The following is a 22,092-nucleotide window of genomic DNA, read 5'->3' on the forward strand; positions in this document are numbered from 1 at the left end:
ATCTTGTACTGACTTACTTAATGTGCGCTCCCTTTGAGCCGCTTCATAACTGTCCTTTACGTCTCTTAACCCTTAAGACTGCTTTCCTGGTAGCCATCACTTCTACTAGAAGGGTGAGTGAGCTCCAAGCTCTTTCCTCAAAACCTCCTTTCTTGTCTGTTCATCCAGACAAGGTGGTTCTCCGGACCCGTCCGTCCTTTCTTCCTTAAGTGGTCACTGCTTTCCACATCGGGCAGAACAATACCTTGCCCACCTTCTTTCTGCCTCAGCATCCTTCAAAGGAAGAAGAGAGGCTCCACCGTCTGGACCCAAAACGTGCACTCTCCTATCTGGATTGGACAAAGCAGTTCCGGGTGGATGATCAACTTTTTGTTGGCTACGTGGGTGCAAAGAAGGGTCAGGCCATACACAAACGCACCATTTCTCGATGGGTTGTGCTGTGTATTACGGCATGTTACTCTCTGGCTAAAGAGGAGCCTCCAGTCGGGCTACGCGCCCATTCCACCAGGTCGACGACAGCCACTATTGCCTTAGGAAGGGGAGTGCCTCTAAATGACATCTGTCAGGCAGCCACGTGGGCATCACTGCACACGTTTACCAAACACTACTGTCTGGACAGCCATGTACGGAGAGATGGCTTCTTTGGCCATTCTGGTCTCCAGGACTTTCTGGTGTGATCTTGGTCGTACACCCACCACCGGGGTTGGTATTGCGGGGGTATCTATTCTAAGGTAAGGAATCTATAACTAACGTGTTTCTTTCAGATGCACGAGTTACTTACCTTCGGTACCGATATATCTGTAAGAAACACTAGTTAGTGATTAATTTCTTACCGCCCCACCCATCCTCCCTGTTCTGCTAACTGATTTCTAGGGTTAAGGACATCCTTTCAGGGCCCTAATTTTGTGCACCAATGGTCAGTGTCTTGCATGGCTCTGCGTTTCTGGCACAGAAGTCGTGAACAGAACCAACGTCAGCGTGCGAGGGCGGCATCTAAGTAGCTGCTGCAACGTCATCCTGGCAACCACGATGCCGATGACGAATGCAGAGCCGACCGACGCCACCTTCCGACGCGCAGAGGTACTGCTGACGAAAAAACTTTTCGGATCCAGTCTGACGCCTGGTCGTAATTCTAAGGTAAGGAATCTATAACTAACTAATGTTTCTTACAGATATATTGTTACTGAAGGTAAGTAACTTGTGCGTCTATTGAAATTGAATATGAAATATAATATTTACTGTTCTACCAACTGCATGCTTTTACGATGCAGTATCTAAATCATAGTTTGCATATCATTTTCAAAAACGCAGAACTTAGCACACGGTTATCATCATTTGCATAACGTTTTGTCATAATCATTTCTTTTTGTCACAAATTTGTTGAGTGAAATATCTGCTGTATCACATACAATACATCAGAAGATGAAGTACAAACAGATGTCTAGATTAGTGAGAGTCGCAATCAATGCTGGCAATGGTGCATCTCTAAAACTAAAACATCCCCTGAGTAAGCCCCTACTATCCCAAGTGAAGGCTTGCTCTTGACTTTGTCGCCAGAACATGTACATTTTCTGCGTACCTGTAATAAGTTGAGGTTGTTGACATTGTATGACAAGCACGGATTTGCAGAAATCTAGAGACAGGTGGTAACAGTTCATAGACAGGGCCCTTCTGGACTTGGAATGGGAGAGAGTGAAGGAGTATACACAAAACATCTCTAGAAATGCGCGACTTAAATATGTGCAATTCAACTTCCTTCATTCCACTCAACTCACTCCCAGACGCTTAGCCCTAATGAAGTTCTGTGGTAGTACAGGGGACAGATGTCTGCATACTTGCACACTTGAACAAACAGGGACTCAGTTGCACACCGGCAAACATGTATGTTGGGGCTCCGAGCAGAACGAGTTCTAGATTCAGAAATCTAGCCCTACCTTTGGCCGAGAGGTGCATTGCCATGCAGTGGAAACCGAAGTAAGCACCTGCAAAGATAAAGTGGCAAAAAGGGCGTAAGCAAATGGGCAGACAGCGAGCATGCCCCACTAAAAAGGGCAATACGACATTGGCTTAGAAAATACCCTTTGCAGAACCACGGAGTGAAATTCTCTCAAAGTCTGAGCACACGGTGCAGGCCTCCGACGGCGAGTCAATTCCCAGGTTACATCATAGCATATCTGAGAGGAATGACACTGGTTTCAGACAATGCGGGAAGAATAAAATCAACAGGAGATCACACAGCATGAGGCAGACACTGCCACAGGCAAGGGTGTTTTCCACTTTGATTAGATTTGGTTATAGTTTGCTGATATAGCACTGGCTGACACTGTTTTGGCAAGAAAAATATGAATGCGTTAATGCCAACTCTTCAGGCCGGAGATAAGAGAGGAGAGCAAGAAGGGGGTTACATTTGGAGGCATAAAGCCTGTGTAGGTTATCTGCAACCATTGGTAAATTTGTAAAAAAATAAATAAGTGCCTGGGCTCTCATCTGGAGGCAGCTTGCACCGTTTCTCCTGTTAGCGCCGCCTAAAACAGAACCAACTACGAAAGTGGGGAGAGTATGTGGCAGAATGGCCAGAACTGTCGACTTCAGAGCTGGGAAACTAGGTTTGAGTCTCGGCATCGGCTCAACATCCTGTGATTCTAGGTAAATAACTTAATCTCCCCATAAATTAATGCGTGCTTAACTGGCGCTCCTTAAAAGAGACTGTGTTGGTGATTAAGTACCCTCAGCACCGAAAACCACTGGTTTAAATTAAGGACTGCTTGCAACCTCCCATGCTGTTACTGATTTAATCTATATGTAATGAAACCTATAAAGATCAAAACCACAATAAACAGATTTAAACAGAAAAATCTTTCGGGCCAGCATACATGCCCCTGGCAGAGATTTTACTGAGTTCAGCACTTCTGGAGGTTACCTGTCAGTGTGCCTTTGAAGTGTGTGGCCTCATAGAGTTTCTGGGTTCTCAGAGGCTACTAGGAAACCCGGTTTAATGGAAGAAAAAAGAGTATTAGTGAAATGTTACATTGTATGTATTTTGTACCATGAAGATATATCAGGGCCCATAGCAATGGCTTTCCTATAATGGCATGCTAAATATCTGTATACTTGTCGTAATTTTCATGAAATGGTGATATTGGTGAAATGTGCATTTTTTTTACTATTAAACATTTGGTTTCAATAGGTCTGTCAATATAAAATTGCACGGCACATTTTTGTTATAAACATTTTGGGGGGAATTGTGGATTTGGGGTTAGGGTCTGCTGGTACAGAAACTCTTAAATGTGCCTCCAACCTATGGGGTCTTAGGGGGTTATTTGACTTTTGGGACCTTTTCTAACGTTTTCCTACTTTACTTTGCAAGAACCTTTAGAGAGTGGCCTCAGTGGTTTTTCGAAATGCTCACTTATATATATTTATAATTTTGTACATACCATTTTGATTTCCATAAATTGGACTACTTTTCCTTTTAATAGAAAAACACACTGACCAGCCACTGATTTATTGAATGTTATTTGTTGTGTTGCTGAGTTCTGAATCTTTAGCCCACAACACATCCACGAGTAAGCCTTGGACTACTCTGACACATTACCCCGAGAGCCAAATGCTAAAAACAGTACTTGCTGCCCAGTTTAGGATGTCTGCAGGTCAGGTGTCCCAGGACTCCAACAGCAAAAGACCCTGGTTGTTACAGTTGGGAACAAGTAACTTTTGATTGCCCTTATACCCTCCAACTCCGATTTCTCAGAGATCAGATTGATTGGTCGTTTGCTAGCGTGGAGGGGCATTGCCTACCCGACCATTCTATCCTCAGCCATGGATTGATGTCTGAACAATATACTACCATGTTTTAGTGCCACTGGGTCGTTTATTTAAAAGAAAAGTGCACAGCCTAATATTAATCTCATATGAACCTTCAATTGTGTTTTCCCCATTTTTGCAGTGTTCCGTGACCTGTGGAGGGGGGACACAGCAAAGAGATGTTCACTGCCGTCTAAAAGGATATGGGAAAGTCCATGATTCATCGTGCAACTCTCTCTCCCGGCCAGATAGTAAAAAGCACTGCTGGTTACCTGACTGTGTGCAGTATCATTGGCTTGCTGATGAATGGCAGGAAGTAAGTGTTTTTCTAGTAAATATTCTCATATCTAATCATTTACAATATGTTCTCTTTGGGGAAAAAAACCTTTTGTGAACACAATAGCCCAAAACCTTTCTTCTGTTATTGGAATATGCCCAAATGAAAGGGACAAAAAGAGGGAAAGATGGAATATAAACTCATGAGCATATATACTGTGCCCTTCTTCACTGTATGGAAAGTGGTGAAAAGAAAATTAAAGAGAGGTTATACATAAAGGGGCCAATGGCGTTGTGTTCTGTGGTGATGCATCAAATACCCTGATCAAAGTGTGTTTATTCATACTTAAAACTTGCGAAAGTTGGGTCGTAAGGTGCTTCCAGCTAAACTTTCAGGAATCATGTGTACTCCTTGGACAAGGAGACATGCATTCATAAGGAGTAGACAGCATTGTACGTAATGTAGGGCTGAATTATGAGCAAGAAGTCAAGAATGAAACTGGTATTAAAGGGAAACTCGTGATCATGGCAATGCAGGTGCAGCTGAGGAGGAACATGATGTTAGATTTTAGAAATTGTGCCACTTCATGTTTACTTGAGTCACAGAAGCAAGAGGACACCACATTCATGCAAGTACGTTTTAGCCTTCATGGAGTTATGTGTATTCACTACCTTCCTAGAGAGACAGCACACCAATAATGTTTATACCTCCAGTTCAAGCACGTAGTCAGGGCCAACAAAAGAAACAATCTGCCCTGCCTTCCAAAGAAAAGGTGTAAGTTAGCCCCTAACTTTCAGCAGTGGCGGGCGCTACAAAAAAACATTAGCGGGCGGGTGGAAGAAGTGCGGGAAGCAGGGGGAGATTTAATATTAATAATTTTAAAAAAAGAGACTTATCTGAAGCTGCCGGCTGCCTCATGCCTCGCGCCTCAGTCTTCCTGGTCCCAGCAGCCCATGGGACAGCATCACAGACTCCCTGCGCAATCCCTATGCTGCTCTCATTCTATGAGAGTAGCGCAGGGGATTGGCCTTACCAGGCTGGTTTGATGCTTTGCTCAGGACAGGGAGTCTGTCTGGTTCTCCAACCCGGCTGTGAATGTAGCCGGTGAAGGACTGGGTTATTCTTAAGACCCAGCGGTGCCAGGGGACAACACCTGAAACCTTCGTGGGTTACCTGTTCTGGCGTACCAAACACAGAGACACGGGACACTTCCAGCGACGTCAGAGATCAGCGTTTATTTACTGCAGGGATACAGAGGTCACAAGAAGTACACAACGTGTAGGTTCTCGGAGACTGCTTCAAATTCGTAGAAGTGGGTCGCTCCTTTTATACACGTTTTTGCCATAGCACAGTATGGCGAACAAAGGTTACAACTCAGTTCCCACAATAAACTTAAAAAGGGTCGCATTCATGTTTCAGGAGGCCGGAACATAATTATAACAGTCTTGCCAGTTCCCAACTGTAAAAACATATTCCCTCCGCAATAAACACATTTCCTCCCAACCATAAAAGCATTAAGGAAGGGCGAAAAACAGAATGCGGGGAAAGAACGAGGATGCACAACAGGTTAGAAAAGAGTGTTAGGGGCAATAAAGGAAACTCGATAGAGGGGTCAAAGGCCTCGTGTCTAATGTATGCGTGACTGAAACAATAGACCGGAGCGGCAAGATGAGCCTCAAGCAGGGCCATCTGCCTTAGTCGTGTCATTTCCCTCATCGTAAAAGTCACCTCAAAGAAACACGTGTCCTCCGTGTAAGCTTGAAAGTTCCAGGGTCACGAAGCGGACAAGAAGCCCGTTCGCTGGCTACCTGAGGGCAAGAAACAAAATGGACGCTGTATCTAAAATGGAACCCGAGGGTTCGGATGAACGAACCCGAAAATGAGGCGAACCATACGTAGCTGTATAGCGAAACTTCGTACACCCACTATACTCGTCATTTGCGGTTCATAGATACCAAACTCATCCATATTCGTCACTATTCAAAAAGTGCCGTCCCGTCTCACACGGAACCTCAGACGCTCCTTTTGCCCTCATGTAGGCAAGCATTAGTCAAGATCGGAACCTATATCAATATTCATCAGATCGTTCAGATGCTGCTGGAACATCATTCTGCTCATCAATGTCTCCTTGGTAACAGATGGCCGCCTTATACACGTCGCAGCGCATAGGCCACATAAGGCAGGACCACACTGTACACAAAGACAACACGTAAACAGAAACGCTACAACAGCCCCCGCGATCATCAGAATCTTCCAACCCCAGGTTGACATCAGGCCCCAAAACCATCCTAGGAGCGTCCAATTACCTTCGTCCACGTGTATGGACTCGGAAATCTTGTGCAACTTCGAGATGGCTTGATAAACAGTTGGAGCATTGTCAGGAATAAAAATGCAACAACTCGAATGGATAATTTTACACACACCCCCTCTATCTGCAAGAACAACGTCTAGAACCATACGGTTCTGCAACGTCATGAGTCTATCCGCCTGTAGTTCAGCTGTTAGATTACCAAGGGCATTTGCAGTAATATTAGCAGTCGATTCTACCACACGGGTCAACTGTCGTAGGTTCCTACTATTAACCATAGGTCCCCAAAACGGCAAGAAACCCTTAAAGAAGTCTCCTGCTTCTTGACCAGCAGTATCCTCTTTGCTAATGACGCCTCTCACAACTCTAGTTTTGTGGTAGTCCGAGGCAACTGTGAAGGTCGGAGGTAAAAGATTCGCAATATAACAGGTACCCGAAAAGTCGCGGGGTAACCATGTATATGCGCGTTCATAACACACAAAATAGGTGCCCTTAGCAGTCAGAAAAACAGGGGAGGAGAGCATCGGTAGGACATACGTTTCAGTGCAAGCACTGTTCCCAAGTTGTGCTCTCGGATTTCGACCCAAACCCTGCAAGCAGAAATTACCAAGGTGCGGTACAATCCATATCGGGGACGAGCTCTTAAGCTGTCTATCACCCACTGATGTACTATACTCAGTCTCACTCAGATCCTTATAGGCCTGCACTTCTTCATCTGGAATGAGTGATGCATCGAAAACATCTCTGTCCAGATCTGCTATGGCTATCGCCAAAGGCTTGTGGTACGGCCCAGGACCGAAGTTGACAGACCGTGGCTCTCGACTGGGGTAGGAATCTAGTGCACTGCGGAACATAGTTTGGAATGCTCGAGCTGAACCCTGGGAGCTGTATGGAAGGACCAGATACGGAATACCCCTATCCATGGTGTGTGGCATTAACCCACATACCCAACAATTGGTGGTATTCACCACCAACTGATGCTGATGTAGGAGTTGAACAAAGGAATTATTCATGAATTCCGCACGTCTAACCTGCTCATGTTGAGGCAAAGGATGAAAGGAATGTGGGGAGACAGTGGTGAGGGAACTTGAGTCAGGAGAAGAAGTAGGTGAAACAGAAGGAAAGAATTGTGATACTCCGAAATACACTCCACCCACCAATAACATAGATACAGTTAGGAACAATAGAAACACCTGAAACAAAAAACATTTTGTTCGTACAACCCTCCATAACTCTGATCTCTGTGCCAACACCCTTTCTTCTTCCACCAGCTTAGAGAATGCCATCCTCTACAAACCGTCCGTGACGTACTTGACGCACTTCGTTCTGAGTAGCGATTATCAATCCCCAGGAGTTCCCAGGAATCGACAAAAGTAACCAACCTAACGTCGGAAACCTGCTAAGCAGAAAGAAGTACCCGCACGGCCCTACGGTAACCCGGATGGCGAGGTTTCCTTGAAACGTTCAAATTTATTACAAGTCTCTTAGCAGTGGAAAGCACAAAAACTCAAAAAGAAAGGATGTGATTGTTCATAATATTCGTAACGTTAAAAACCACTATACTGTTAATTTTTATTAGTCCTTGAACGAAGAAAGTATCGACTTCTTCCAGGTCGAGTTTGCTCTACGAACAATTGTTCAGCTGGCGCAACAGTGTTCAATGAAGCAGATGACGAGTCGGACCTTGGGTTCTCTGCTACTAATGACTCCACCTGTGGTTCCGGCAAAGACGAATCCTCCTCCACAAGTTGAGCGTCGCTAAATGGCACAAAACGCGGAGGAGTCTCAGTTTCTCCGGCCGAAATCCCAGTTCTCACCCAACCGTCGGTTGGTAAAGGGATCGGTACCTTCTTTGTGTGACTGGCATGGACCCAATTTTTCCGGCCCTCCAGTCGAACCGCTGTCCTCGTCGTCAACAAGACTAGGTGGGGTCCGACGAATCTGGGCTCCAAGTTACGCTTCCGACCGAAGTTTCGGGTGACCACCCAATCTCCTGGCCGGAGCTGATGTCCAGGACCCTCTGTCTGTGCTGGTAGAGCTTCAACGACCTGTTGATGAATTAACCGTAGTTTAGTGGTCAAATCATGCAAGTAATCAATCAACATTGGATATTCAAGACTATCAAAAGCCCTAGGTCTCGGGACTCCCCAAATATTTGCAGGGCGACCGAACACAATCTCATATGGGCTGAGCCCTACTCGAGAGTGTACAGTTGCTCTGGTCGATAGGAGAGCCAGAGGCAAGGCATCAGGCCATGACAGACCAGTCGTAGCTTGAATCTTAGCGAGTTTCAGCTTCAGGGTACCATTGTACCCTTCGACCAAACCCGCTGCCTGAGGATGGTTGGCACTGTGGAATTTCTGTCGTATTCCAAGGCCTTTACACACACTCTGCATTACACTTCCCACAAACTCACTTCCATTATCCGACCACACAATCCGCGGCATTCCATACCTAGGAAAATACTCCTTCAGCAGGATTTTTGCTGTGGACAGGGCAGTATTATCCTTAAGAGGATAGGCCTCAATCCATCTGGAGAACGCGCAAACCACAACTAAAACATACTTCAGGTTATTGCATCTCTCCATATGAATAAAGTCCAACTGGATAACCTCAAAGGGACAGGCAGGAGGAGCGAAATGACCAGGTGGAGTGGGGGTACCTTTTCCGGGATTGTGCATCAAGCACACCATACAATTTTTAACCACTCTTTCGGCACACTTAGCGATACCATCATTCCTCCATACAGGAGACAAGAACTTGCATATTCCTTTCGCACTAATATGTGACAACCCATGGGCCATCGTCACAACAGCTAATACATACGCGTCTGGTAACATCCACCTCTGACATTCCGTCAGGTCAACCCAACATCCATGCATATCCAATTTCCCTGTACTTTCTTTCCACTTGGTCTTTTCAGCTTCAGTAGCTTCGTTCTGAATTTCTTTCACACTTTCAACAGTATCTTCACACATACCAGTCTCCGTCGGCCACCTTACTGAACTCGTGACATACATTCGAGTCGCAAGATTCTTAGCCGTTTCCTTAGCAATCTCATCTGCAAATGCATTACCACGACCAACATCATCCGTCACTTTCCGATGTGCACTACATTTGACGATCGCCACTTGTTTAGGCAACGTAAGTGCATCCAAAAGATCATTCACGAGATGCCCGTGCTGGATCTTTGTACCATGCGATGTCATAAATCCTCTTTCTCTCCACAATCTTCCAAAGTTATGCGCAACACCAAATGCATACTGACTGTCGGTAAACACATTCACTCGCTTTCCCTTCGACAGAACACACGCTCTTGTTAATGCAATTAATTCTGCTGCTTGTGCTGAATTCTGGTTCAATCTCGCAGTTTCCACAATCGTGCTCAACGTCACCACAGCATACGCAGTCGTCACATCGCCATTCGGCAATTTGAAGCAAGAGCCATCCACATACAAAGTACCATCAGGATCTGACAAGGGGGTGTTTTTCAGGTCCACACGACCTTTTGTTTCTTCCTCAGTCCGCAAATAACAATCATGGGGCAGGACATCATCTGATCCTATATTAATCGGCAACAATGTCGCCGGATTCAGTACATTACAACGCTTAATCTGTATATGACTTGCCAAAAGGGTCAGCTCGTACCCGGACAACCTTGCACTCGTCAGATGTTGAGTCTTTGTCCGATTCAAGAGCGTATCAACTGCATGCGGAACCATTACTATGAGCATATTGTCCATGACCAGACCTGCGGACTGCCGAATAGACGCCGCAGCTGCCGCTGTCGCCCTCAAGCAACTTGGCAACGCTCTAGCCACCGGGTCTAAGGTCGAGGAAAAATATGCACACGGACGCTGCTTATCACCAAATTGTTGCGTTAGAACACTCAACGCACAACCGTCCCTCTCATGGACGTATAATGTGAAAGGCTTGCTGTAATCAGGAGTACCTAACACAGGAGCCGAACACAGCGCATCACGTAGTTCAGAAAAACTTTTCTGGCATTCCTCCGTCCAAGGCAAAGGAGTCGAAACGTCCTTGCACGTGAGAGCTACCAATGGCTTCGCTAACAGTGAAAAGTTCGGGATCCACTGTCTGCAATATGACGTGATACCTAAAAAGGCACGCACATCTCTCTGAGTTGCTGGCACAGGCATTCGAGCAATTGCTGCAATTCGTTCAGGGGTCAACCTTCTTCCCGCCTTTGACAATAAGTGACCGAGATAGGTAACTTCTTGACAACAATATTGTAATTTGGAAGGTGACACTTTATGATGTAACGCACAGAGATGCTGTAACAAGGACACTGTAGCGGCTCTACAGAGCTGTTCAGTGTCAGCAGCAACCAACAGATCATCAACGTACTGAATCAAGGCTGCACCAGCCGGTAACACAAATGCATCAAGCTGACTTTTAAGAGCTTGGCTGTAGATTGATGGACTCTCACAGTAGCCCTGTGGAGCGCGTTTGAATCTGAAGCTGCGACCACCTAATGAGAAACCAAACAAGTCTCTGCTTTCCTCAGCAATCGGAATGCTAAAGAACGCATTCTTCAGATCGATCACCGAAAACCATGATGCAGTGGCTGGAATCAGAGTCAGTAAAGCTGTAATGTCTGGCACCACAGGAAACTGCGGAACAACGACTTTATTTACCTCCCGTAAGTCGATAACTAGACGATACACGGGAGGCTTGGAGGGATCCGTTCGTTTCAGAATAGGCAACACGGGACTATTGCACACATTACCTCGTGTCTCCTCAATAACATCTTTGCCGATCAGATCGTAAATGATCGCTAACAGTGCCCTTTCACCATCGAGGGAAATACGATACTGAGGTATACGTGGCAAACGCGCACCAACTTTAAGTTGGACAACATAAGGTGGTATATCCAACAGGCCCACGTCATTGGGACCTGTCGCCCACAAAGAGGCTGGAAGAGATCTCAATTCCGATGGGAACTTATCGATCGATAAATACATAGGGGAAACCACGCTCTTACCCAACGTAAGCTCCACACCCGCAGGAGAACAGTACAAAGTCGCATGTAACCTTTTCAACAAATCTAAACCCAAAAGATTCTCACCACAACCAGTAGTCAAAATCAAAGGAGCTTCCAGCTCATGAGACCCAATTGTAAGGGGCAAAGGGCTAGAAACTGGATTGCTAACGGGGGCGCCAGAAAATCCAACGGAAACATTCGTTAAGCCAGACAAAGGCGCGCCAGGGAGTTTTGAATGCATGATGGAACTTTTTGCTGCACCAGTGTCCAACAGAAAAGGCTCAACAACGCCCAAAGTGGCTACTGAAACGTATGGCCCTCTCTGATCAACCGGAACTGGTACTTCTCCCTTCCTTTGCCTATGGCTGTCCTAGTAGATACCATCCGCATCAACATCACACTCAACATAGCAATCATCCACATGATACTGTGTAGACCGACCGGACGATTGTTCGCGCCGATCGAAACAATTTTGCGAATCCGAAGACGTCGCAAAGCGTTCGGCCTGATTCTGGGTAACTCCGCGACCTCTACCACGAGAGACCTGTTGAGGACCGCTACGTCCTCCCCGAGCCGATACGCCATTGGCCCTATCACGGAGAACCGGACAATCAAACTTCAGATGGCCTTCCCCACGACAATACGCGCACTGATTATATCCCAGCACAAAACGAGGCGCAGGCGAAGCATTGCGCGGCTGTGGTCTAGAGAACTGTGATTGCGATCTGTTTGGCTGCTGTGTATCACTGAAATTCGAACGCGGTGGATAGGCTTGCTGCAACAAGACCTTAGTTTTGAGGTCCTTAGTTTTCTTTTCTGCACGCTCACTTTCCTCTTTTTCTCTATTTTCGTAATATTGGGCCGTAGCCAATATTTGGGCAGTGGTAGAGACAGCCCACGCACTCTCAGAATTCTTCAACTTATTGCCAAGGTCGGGTGACAAATTTGATACAAATTTATCAACGAACAGCCGCTGACCACCCTCGGAACCCATGTCCTGACCACTATGATCAATGAACGCTTCCTCAAATCTTGTAAAGAAATCAGAAACACTTTCATCCCTCTTTTGCCTGCACGCCGATAATTTGTCCCAGTTGACGCGCATCGCTGGCATAAGTGTTTTCATGAGGGTAATTATCCTCTGGGGCAAAGCCACAATAATCTGTTCGGGTTTAGCCCCACCAACCTGCCGGGCATCTGCCGCTGTAAGGGCAGGCCAGTCACCGCCTAACTCGGCTACGTGATTCTCGTGCCGAATTTTCGCCCAAATCGGCTGAGGCACCACATTGCCGAACAACATATCGATATCGGCTAGGTTCATAACAGTAGCATCCACCAATTGGGACAGCTCCTTATAATACCCTGCAGGATTCTTACGGGGATCAGGTAGGGACTGTTTCACTTGCAAAACTTCCGATCGCTTCCAAGGGAGGTGTATCCACACTCTCTGGAAATGGCCTGGGACAGGAGGGTTAGCAGCAGCATCACCTGGCATCCATACCGGGGGAACTTCCCGCATAGGATACTGACCAGGTTGTGCCATCCATTCTGCGGTCGCGTCTTTAAACAGCGCACGTGGTTGCACTGTACATCGAAAGGATAGCAAGCGTTCCAGAGCCTCTCGAACTTTGTCACCTACAATTGTACCCGTGGCAAACCGAAGCTGTAGCTCGGAAACCTCAGGTGGTATATCATCCACTATATCATCGTCCCACTCCTCTTTCAATGACTTACACAATTCTTCGAACACGAATCGCTGCGTGGGCACATTAAACTGAGAAAACGTTTCGAACACTACACGTGGGGTGTATTTAACAGGGTTACGAATCCATCTACGTGCCGTTTTCACCAACGATTCACGTTCCCTACCATCAGGAAGCTGGCTGCGTCTTTGAGCAACATCTGAAAGAGTCGAACCAAGTATCGGCCCAAAGAGCGGAGAATAAAGAGAAGTAACAGCAGTCAAGAGACGACTACGAACAGAAGGAGAAGAGGAAGAAGATACAGGCGTAGCAACCATAGGGGTGGAAACAGTAGAAGTAGACGCAGCAACAGGAGTAGCGGGAACGACAGGCTGAGGAGGGACTTGGAAAGGCGCAGTAGGGAGAGAAGCCGGAACAAGAGGATGTACGATCTGAGGCCCAAGGGGATTCGGGAGTACGGGAGGAACGGCGGGCTGACCAGCAGCCGCCAAATCAGCGGGTTGAGGAAGAGGTGGACGAACGGGACCCATAACATCAGGAGCATAGGGAGGTGGCGATTTCATCAGATAAGACAAAAGCGAATCTTCCACTGATTCTTCTCCTGTCTTATCGATCGTAGAAGGTAGCGCCGGATAACATTTGTCCACTGCCATATGGTGAAGCCGAGCGCTAACTTCTTGCTCTTTCTCATCTTTGTCTAACTGATACTGTTCCGCATTGCGCATCACCGTAATGACACCTTCTCGCTTATTTTTCTTATTCTGTTTGATTTCTTTCTGTTTGGCCTCTTTCCGCCATAACCGGAAGGAATCAAACATGGCCGGCCTAGCTTTCCTTTTAAATAATTTAGCTTCCAAGTTATCTAAAATGGCAGTCTCGAAACTACCATGAGGTGGCCAACTAAGGACGCCATCCTTTTTAGTGTAACGAACCCAATATTCATTATATACGATAGGACCCACGCCATGGCGACTATAGAGCTCATAAAGCGGAGTTCCAGCCGGAGGTATCGGACATGAATCCTCCAGCCGGGAATCCATGCTGCAACATTTGAGAAACCCAAACAAAGTACTACGGCCAGGCATCGTGCACACTAGCCAAGTATACAAACTTCAAGGGCTATCGAATTACGATGTCCTCGCAAAGATGCAAGACCCTCGGTTTTTGGCAATTGCAATCGTCAAATAAAACCCAACAACTAAGAACCACGAATGCTATGGAACCATGCAAACAACAAAGCAACACTGGGAGCGACCCACAAATACTTAACTGAGAGAACAATGGCGTCACCAGGAAGGCCCGTCAATCGTCTCGCCGTACAAAGGACTACGCCAGGCGCCAAAACAGGTCGACAGTCAGGGCATCGGTCCGTCGCAGCCGTCAGGAGGCGGGGATCTTCGCGGGAAAAGACGTCGGGCCACTTATTTCGACAACTGGATCGATGAAGCGGGGTGCACCTTCCCTCGGAGATTTCACACGAAGTTCCTCACGATCGTCGGGCTTTGGACCGGTACCGTTGATGTCGCCCCACGTTGGGCGCCAACTGAAGGACTGGGTTATTCTTAAGACCCAGCGGTGCCAGGGGACAACACCTGAAACCTTCGTGGGTTACCTGTTCTGGCGTACCAAACACAGAGACACGGGACACTTCCAGCGACGTCAGAGATCAGCGTTTATTTACTGAAGGGATACAGAGGTCACAAGAAGTACACAACGTGTAGGTTCTCGGAGACTGCTTCAAATTCGTAGAAGTGGGTCGCTCCTTTTATACACGTTTTTGCCATAGCACAGTATGGCGAACAAAGGTTACAACTCAGTTCCCACAATAAACTTAAAAAGGGTCGCATTCATGTTTCAGGAGGCCGGAACATAATTACAACAGTCTTGCCAGTTCCCAACTGTAAAAACATATTCCCTCCGCAATAAACACATTTCCTCCCAACCATAAAAGCATTAAGGAAGGGCGAAAAACAGAATGCGGGGAAAGAACGAGGATGCACAACAGGTTAGAAAAGAGTGTTAGGGGCAATAAAGGAAACTCGATAGAGGGGTCAAAGGCCTCGTGTCTAATGTATGCGTGACTGAAACAATAGACCGGAGCGGCAAGATGAGCCTCAAGCAGGGCCATCTGCCTTAGTCGTGTCATTTCCCTCATCGTAAAAGTCACCTCAAAGAAACACGTGTCCTCCGTGTAAGCTTGAAAGTTCCAGGGTCACGAAGCGGACAAGAAGCCCGTTCGCTGGCTACCTGAGGGCAAGAAACAAAATGGACGCTGTATCTAAAATGGAACCCGAGGGTTCGGATGAACGAACCCGAAAATGAGGCGAACCATACGTAGCTGTATAGCGAAACTTCGTACACCCACTATACTCGTCATTTGCGGTTCATAGATACCAAACTCATCCATATTCGTCACTATTCAAAAAGTGCCGTCCCGTCTCACACGGAACCTCACCGGATTGGAGAAACCTAAGTGCACATGGGTGTTTGGCCAGCCTAAGACGGCTGGCAAAACACACATGCACACTTATAAGTGCACCAACCACTCCTCCCATGACCCCGGTCCCAGCCCTCCCTACAGCAGTGGCTTAGAGCCAGCAGCTGAAATATAAAACAATGATAGTATATTGTTTTATTTTTCAGGTGCTGGCTCTGAGCCAATGGGGCAATGCTCCTCCGCCATTGCGGAGCAGCCGTCACCTACTTACAGTATCATCAGTTTTAGCACAACCGCTAAGAGCAGTGTGCATGAGCATTGTCATCCCTGTGCATGCCGATTAAGTTTCATATTAAGTGCATAGAGATTTAGGGCCTGATTTAGAGTTTGTCTTATGGATTATGTACCATTGCTATGGCAGAGAACTTTACTCCTGCCATGGCTAGGATACTCTGCCCTCCAGATTAATTGATGTTCGTCAGTGCAGGGGATGTCTTTTTCATATCCAGGAACCAATATCACAGTGGTTCCTGTAAATGCATTTAAAGTTGATGGATGGCTCTGTGAACATGACGTAGCCATGTGTAAAACTTTCAAATATTTTTCATTTTTAAAAACAAAGTCCCAAAGCTAGATTTTGTTTTTGAAAACAAAAAAGCAGTGAACCTCCTAGCCATGGCAGTTTTCCAACTTGACCAACCATACCACTTATGTTTTGCAGATATCACTGACTCTTACCCCTAGATTTTCACCTGGTGGTGATAGACAGTGAAAACTTGCTATTTTGTCTGCCCACTCTAAATAGGACAGGTTGATAAATGACAAAACCTCAGATGGCCATTACTCTGTTGGGCTGTCAGAGGTGTATGTCCACGGCAGAGGCGGAGTTGTTTCTGCCATAGATATATTGAAGGTCTGCCCAACTACAAGTGAGGTGGATGGACATTCACTTTGGCAGAAACAGTACTCTGTCACCATTGCGATGGAGTATGTTGTAATCTTAAATTGGTTGGTTACATGAGTGGTGCTATGTTACTTTAAGTATAGAATACTCATATCATTCCAATGTTGCTATGCTTGGTGACAGAGCTATGTTCTGGAGTGTGACGACTGTATGCTGATTTCTGGTGGGATTGCCAACGCTTCTCTGTGCTCCTAATAAACTACTATTCTTGTCTATCTCTGGTGTGAGGATCTATCTACAACAGAGTACCCTCCTGCCAACCCTAAATCGAGCTTTAGTGTCATATTTGTGGCTCCACTGGCAGATCTTGTACCAATACTCAAGCTCCTTATGTGGCATCCAGTGCTGCAGATGGAATTGTGCCTGTGCCCTCACAGATGTGAAATGTCTGATTCCAGAACTTATAAATTCTGATACTCCTTTAAAGATGGTTGATCTCATCATATGTGATGGCCACCTCAAACATAGATTGTCTGTTGTTAATCTCATATTTGTAATTTCATAAAATTCATACATTGTCAACAAACAGCCTTAGACAATATATCAAGCGAGCACCACCTCATAAATTCTTGAAGAGTTTCTTTCAATCAGAATTCTCTAAATGTTTAACCAACATTAATTACTCATAACCCATATGTTATGTATGCCTCTGGTAGAGAGCTACTAGCATTAAATTATAAAGATGTTTTTTTACATCAGGTTTCTGAGTGAAATCATAAACATAGGATTTTCCAACCTGACAGCCATAGAGACAACCATCCATCCCTCTGAAGAACTCTGCTACTACCTCTCAGATTATTTCCACAGCAAGATCACCAACTTTTACATCAATCTCAACCTCCAGCCCTCCAGTGTCAACCCCAATGAGGTCTACCAATCGGCGAACATCAGCCAAACCATTACCACCTGGTCTCCACTTACTGCCCTGACCACCTCAGCCATCATGTCTTCCATCCACTCCAGGGTGCCCAATGACCCCTGCCCCCACCACCTATGCAACCCCACAACGGAATCGGCACACAACTCACCAGAATACTCAACCTCCATCTCCACAGAAACCTACCCAGACAGATGGAAACACGCAGGCGTCAGATCCCTCCTAAAGAAAGCCTCTGCCGACTCCAGTGATCTAAAAAATTATTGTCAGATCTCCCTGCTCCCATATCCCGCCAAAGTACTAGAGGAAGCCATCAACCAGCAGCTCACCATATTTCTGGAACAAAACCACCTACTGGATGCCTCACAATCAGGATTCCAGGCCAACCGTGTCACTGAAACCGCGCTGATCGGTGCCACAGACGACATCAGAACACTCCTCAACCATGGAGAAACTGTGTCCCTGATCCTCCTCGACCTCTCCACGGCGTTAAACATCGTCTCCCATTACAACCTCATCAACATACTGTATAACATAGGCATATAGCAAGACGCCCTCAAGTGGATGTCTTCCTTCCTTACAGGACGCACAAAGATCATCTGACTGCCTCCCTTCACCTCTGCAATCAAAGACATCATATGCAGCGTACCGCAAGGATCATCCATCAGCCCCACTCTGTTCAACATCTACATGATCCCACTCACAGATATTGTCAGATCCCACAGACTCAACATAATCTCCTACACAAATGACACTCTACTGATCCTCTTGCTCACCAAGGGCCCTTGCAATGCCAAAACCAAGTTCTGTGATGCCATGACCAACGTAGCCAAATTGATCAGAGACAACTGCCTCCAACTCAAGTTAGACCAAACTAAAGAACTGAGCTTCAGGAAGAACCCCTCTGCATTGGACCAGGCCCACACCCACACCGACCGACCATGAACGCAACCTCGGCATCATCCTTGACAGCCAACTGACCATAAAACAACAAGTCAATGCAGTCGCCTCCTCCTGCTTCCACACACTCCGCTTGCTTCACAGAACCTTCAGATGGATCCCAACCAACACCAAAAAGACCATCACTCAGGGCCTCGTCACCAGCCACCTTGACTTCAGCAATGCCTCCTACCTCAGCATCTCCAACAAGTTCCTCAGAGGACTCCAGAGCATACAGAACGCTGCAGCCAGACTCATCCTGGACCTCTCCAAACGAACCCACATTGCCCCACCCATCTGAGAGACCTCCACTGGCTACCCATCCAGAAGAGACGTCAGTTCAAGATCTTCACACATGCCTACAAAGTCCTCCATGAACTATGACCTACCTACATCAACCCTTGACTGAACTTCCACCAACCATGTAGACACCTGCACTCCTCTTCACTCGCACTCATACACACACCCTGCATCTGCCGCAGCTGCAGCCGTGGCCGTCCTTTATCGGTACCAACACCTAGAATGACCTTCCCCTCCAGCTCCGTACAGCCCCCTTGCTGGCCGACTTCAGAAAGAGATTCAAGACCTGGCTCTTCAATGGAGACACAGCGCCCAGATACCCCTAGGAGTAACAGTGTTGCGCTTTACAAATGCTGTTCGTTTTGATAGACAACTCGAGCATAGCTCATTTGATGTCACTCAGAAACACTTGGTGAAAAGCATTCACGTAATTTACTGTTAAACATCTATAATTCTATATATGTAACTTGGACAATAGCCCTTACCTGACTATTTAAATTGTGTGGTAATGGCAGTATAGTGTCATGTCAATAATCATTAAACATGTTGATTTAAAATTCTAATGCAAATGGCTATTGCAAAGAAACCTAGGTTAATTTGATATCTACTTCAATCGGCCTGGAGGAGATGCAGCTTACTAAATGTGCCGGGTGGGGGGGATAGCATTGATCAAGGCGAATTAAGCTTGCGATGTAAAACATTTATCTATTGAGGAAGGTTCAATAAACAACATGGGGCAGAGTTTGAGGGGATTCAGCTCAGTGTTATGACTAGTGGAACAACGCTCGGTCATAGCAGCTGACGCAGTATTATGTGGTTTGCTGCACAATTGAAACTTCATGTATAGGTACTTGATATAAATATCTGTGCTCCTCATGAATTTAGTGTCAAGTTCTTCGCCTCCATTAAACTAAAGGTGAATTAAAAGTGACAATTCTTAACATGGAAAAGAGTACAGAGGCGTTTTGCTTTAGTTAACTCTAAAAGAAAGTTAGCCATAGTCAAATAGAGGTCATAAAAAGCAAAACAGTGAGTGTACAGTAAAACCTGTTTGAAATCCCTACTATATATATATATTTCTTAACAGTTTTTTTGTAAAAGCGGTGTACGCTTTCTCAAGCAGCAACCGCAGTTCCTCTCAGGTTGAAGTCACAACCAGCTACTAAATTAACCTGTGTTCAACCCTTGCGCAGCTTGGCACAGCGCAGTCAGGCTTAATGCAGCAGCAATGTGTAAAGTATTTGTGCTATACTTCAAACAGTAGCACAGTGCAAACACACCACAAAGGAGCCCACACAGAGATAGAAAAATAGTGTAATTTTTAATAAACAAAACAAGACCAAATTGACAAAAATGCAATCATAGCACACAGATATTCAAGTTGAAGAGTCCATAACAAGGGCAAAACCAGCCCTGGGTTGCTAGTGTTCTGAATCAGGCAGGGCCTGGCAGTTTGGGATGGACTGTTCCCACGAGGAACAGGATCAAGACTGATTTACATGTGGTTTGGTCCAAACTGGGGTGGCTTGGTGGGTGAAAAACAATAGATTGAGATGTGGCCCGAGTGATTCCCAGGGGCTGAGATTAATTCAAGTATGTTATGGGCTCTTCAGCTAAGTATAGCTTTGTTCCACAGTGAGCCTGTGATTGAGATCTGGGCATACCCGGTGCACTGAAGGCATCAAATGCAAAAACAATGTGCTGAATGGAATGCTTGAATTAATCTCAGCCACTGGCAATTGCTCGGGCCACATACCAATCCATCATATTTTGCCCACCATGCCACCCTGTACATTTGTTTCAGATACACCAGGATTGTCCAATAGTGCAGATATACTCAAAGGTGAACCCTGTTAAGTGTTTTAAAATAATATTTGAATACATTGGTGGCTGGTACAGAATGGGGGTGGCAGGGCTGTGGATACGGGGGGTTTGAGGGAGGTGAATCAAAAAAATCAAAGTCCCACTTACCTTCTCTGCCGGGCCGCCGTTTCTCCTCTGGCGTCATCTCTTCCCTGGAAGCAGGAAGCACCCAGGCTACCCTAAGCCAGTCACCATGACAGCAGCGTCGTGATTGGTCTGAGTGCCCTGGTTCTGTGCTCAGACGGGCAGTGGGAGCCTGATCATGCCCAGGCTGTGCATCACAGCCCAGTGGAGAATATGCTAAGTGTACATGACTGGCTGGCCCAAGACAGCCGGCCGGCCGAATCGTCATGCACACTTAAGTGCATGAACCACTCCCCCCCCCTTGCTGCTCCCCCCCTTGCTGGCTGTGAGACTGCAAAGTTCTACCTGCCCCAAAACAACCTGTTATTATCATTTTATTTTTCCTCTTTTCCACTGCTTGAAAGCAGTGGGGTGACTCTCCTTCGCCTTAGCAGAGGAGCCGCCTCTGAAAATTATTTTGCTAATTTTTTTGTAAGGCTGCTTTGTGATAACTATAGTTCAAAGGTTAAACACTCACCTGTAAATAAAAACACCTGCGGGGCACAGCGATGTTTTTAAGTGTTATTCAAGTAAAGACATGAGTGGGAGGGCAGTTATTTTCTTTACGTTTCTATATTGCTTGTACTGGTCATATGTAAAAACAAGTTGTATTATTACCGTCCTTATAACTTACCCTGTCTTAATTGTTTATATTGTGCTTGTGTCCTGTGATTATTTTGTAAAATAATCTGATGCAAAATGCTCTGAAAATGATTTGCATTAATTTAATGCCAAGAGTGTAAGATAAAACCGTGTCTGTGTACACGTTATACAATATGCACGTTAGCTGCGTCAGACCTGACGTTGAAGCAGGGCATTGAGATTCCATGTGAGCGCTATAATTTTTTTTACATGTTCACCTTGGGGCAGTAGCGGTTTGGGAGTAAAACAATCTCATAAAAACCAAGTGGGGCATTAATAACCTCATTCTTCACGTATGGGGCAGGCGGCTGTGCGTGATATAGCAGTTTATTGTGGGTGGTGAGCACACACAACTAAACAGATTTAAATGTTTTTTTTGATATGCGTGCAGCGTAGCGGTATGCCTGCATAGCATGTAAATGAAACCTAGTGAGTGGCCTAGTACCTAACAAGATTACTAGGACTGCGAACTGCACTGCGAATAAGAATTTTATCCTTTCATTCGATTCTTATTTTTAATCTAAACAATTTTCATCAATTTACATTTTTCATGAACATATGCTTTCTTCCTTTTCAGTTTTCAACATAAACAGAATTGTTATTAACAAAATTACATGTTTTTTTAGACAAAACGAAATGTAAATTCATTAAAAGACCCAATGCATTTCGGGACTCTCTGTCCCTTCGTCAGGGGTATGCTGTGAAGAAAAAGGAGAATATTTCAATGTCTGCACTTCTTGAATCGGATGTGATATTTCTAAATTGTAATCTCTAAGTGCACTGTGCTCCCCTCACCATAGTGCTCAGTGCTGTGTAAATTATGTTAGGTTACCTGGTTATTCTACACCAG

General features: G+C 45.8%; 1 protein-coding gene across 3 annotated transcripts in view; it reads left to right on the forward strand.

Annotated features, from left to right (window-relative positions):
* Positions 1–22,092, forward strand: part of ADAMTS20 (ADAM metallopeptidase with thrombospondin type 1 motif 20) — a 1,386,529-nt gene that overhangs the window by 1,158,319 nt on the left and 206,118 nt on the right. For all 3 annotated transcript variants that reach the window (XM_085653052.1, XM_085653051.1, XM_085653053.1), the window contains one exon: positions 3,947–4,120. In XM_085653052.1, coding sequence (XP_085509178.1) covers positions 3,947–4,120 — 174 coding nt within the window. The remainder of the gene's footprint in view (positions 1–3,946; positions 4,121–22,092) is intronic.

The sequence above is a fragment of the Triturus cristatus genome, chromosome 4_1 (genome assembly GCF_964204655.1).
Source record: "Triturus cristatus chromosome 4_1, aTriCri1.1, whole genome shotgun sequence".
In the NCBI taxonomy this organism is placed as follows: Eukaryota; Metazoa; Chordata; class Amphibia; order Caudata; family Salamandridae; genus Triturus; species Triturus cristatus.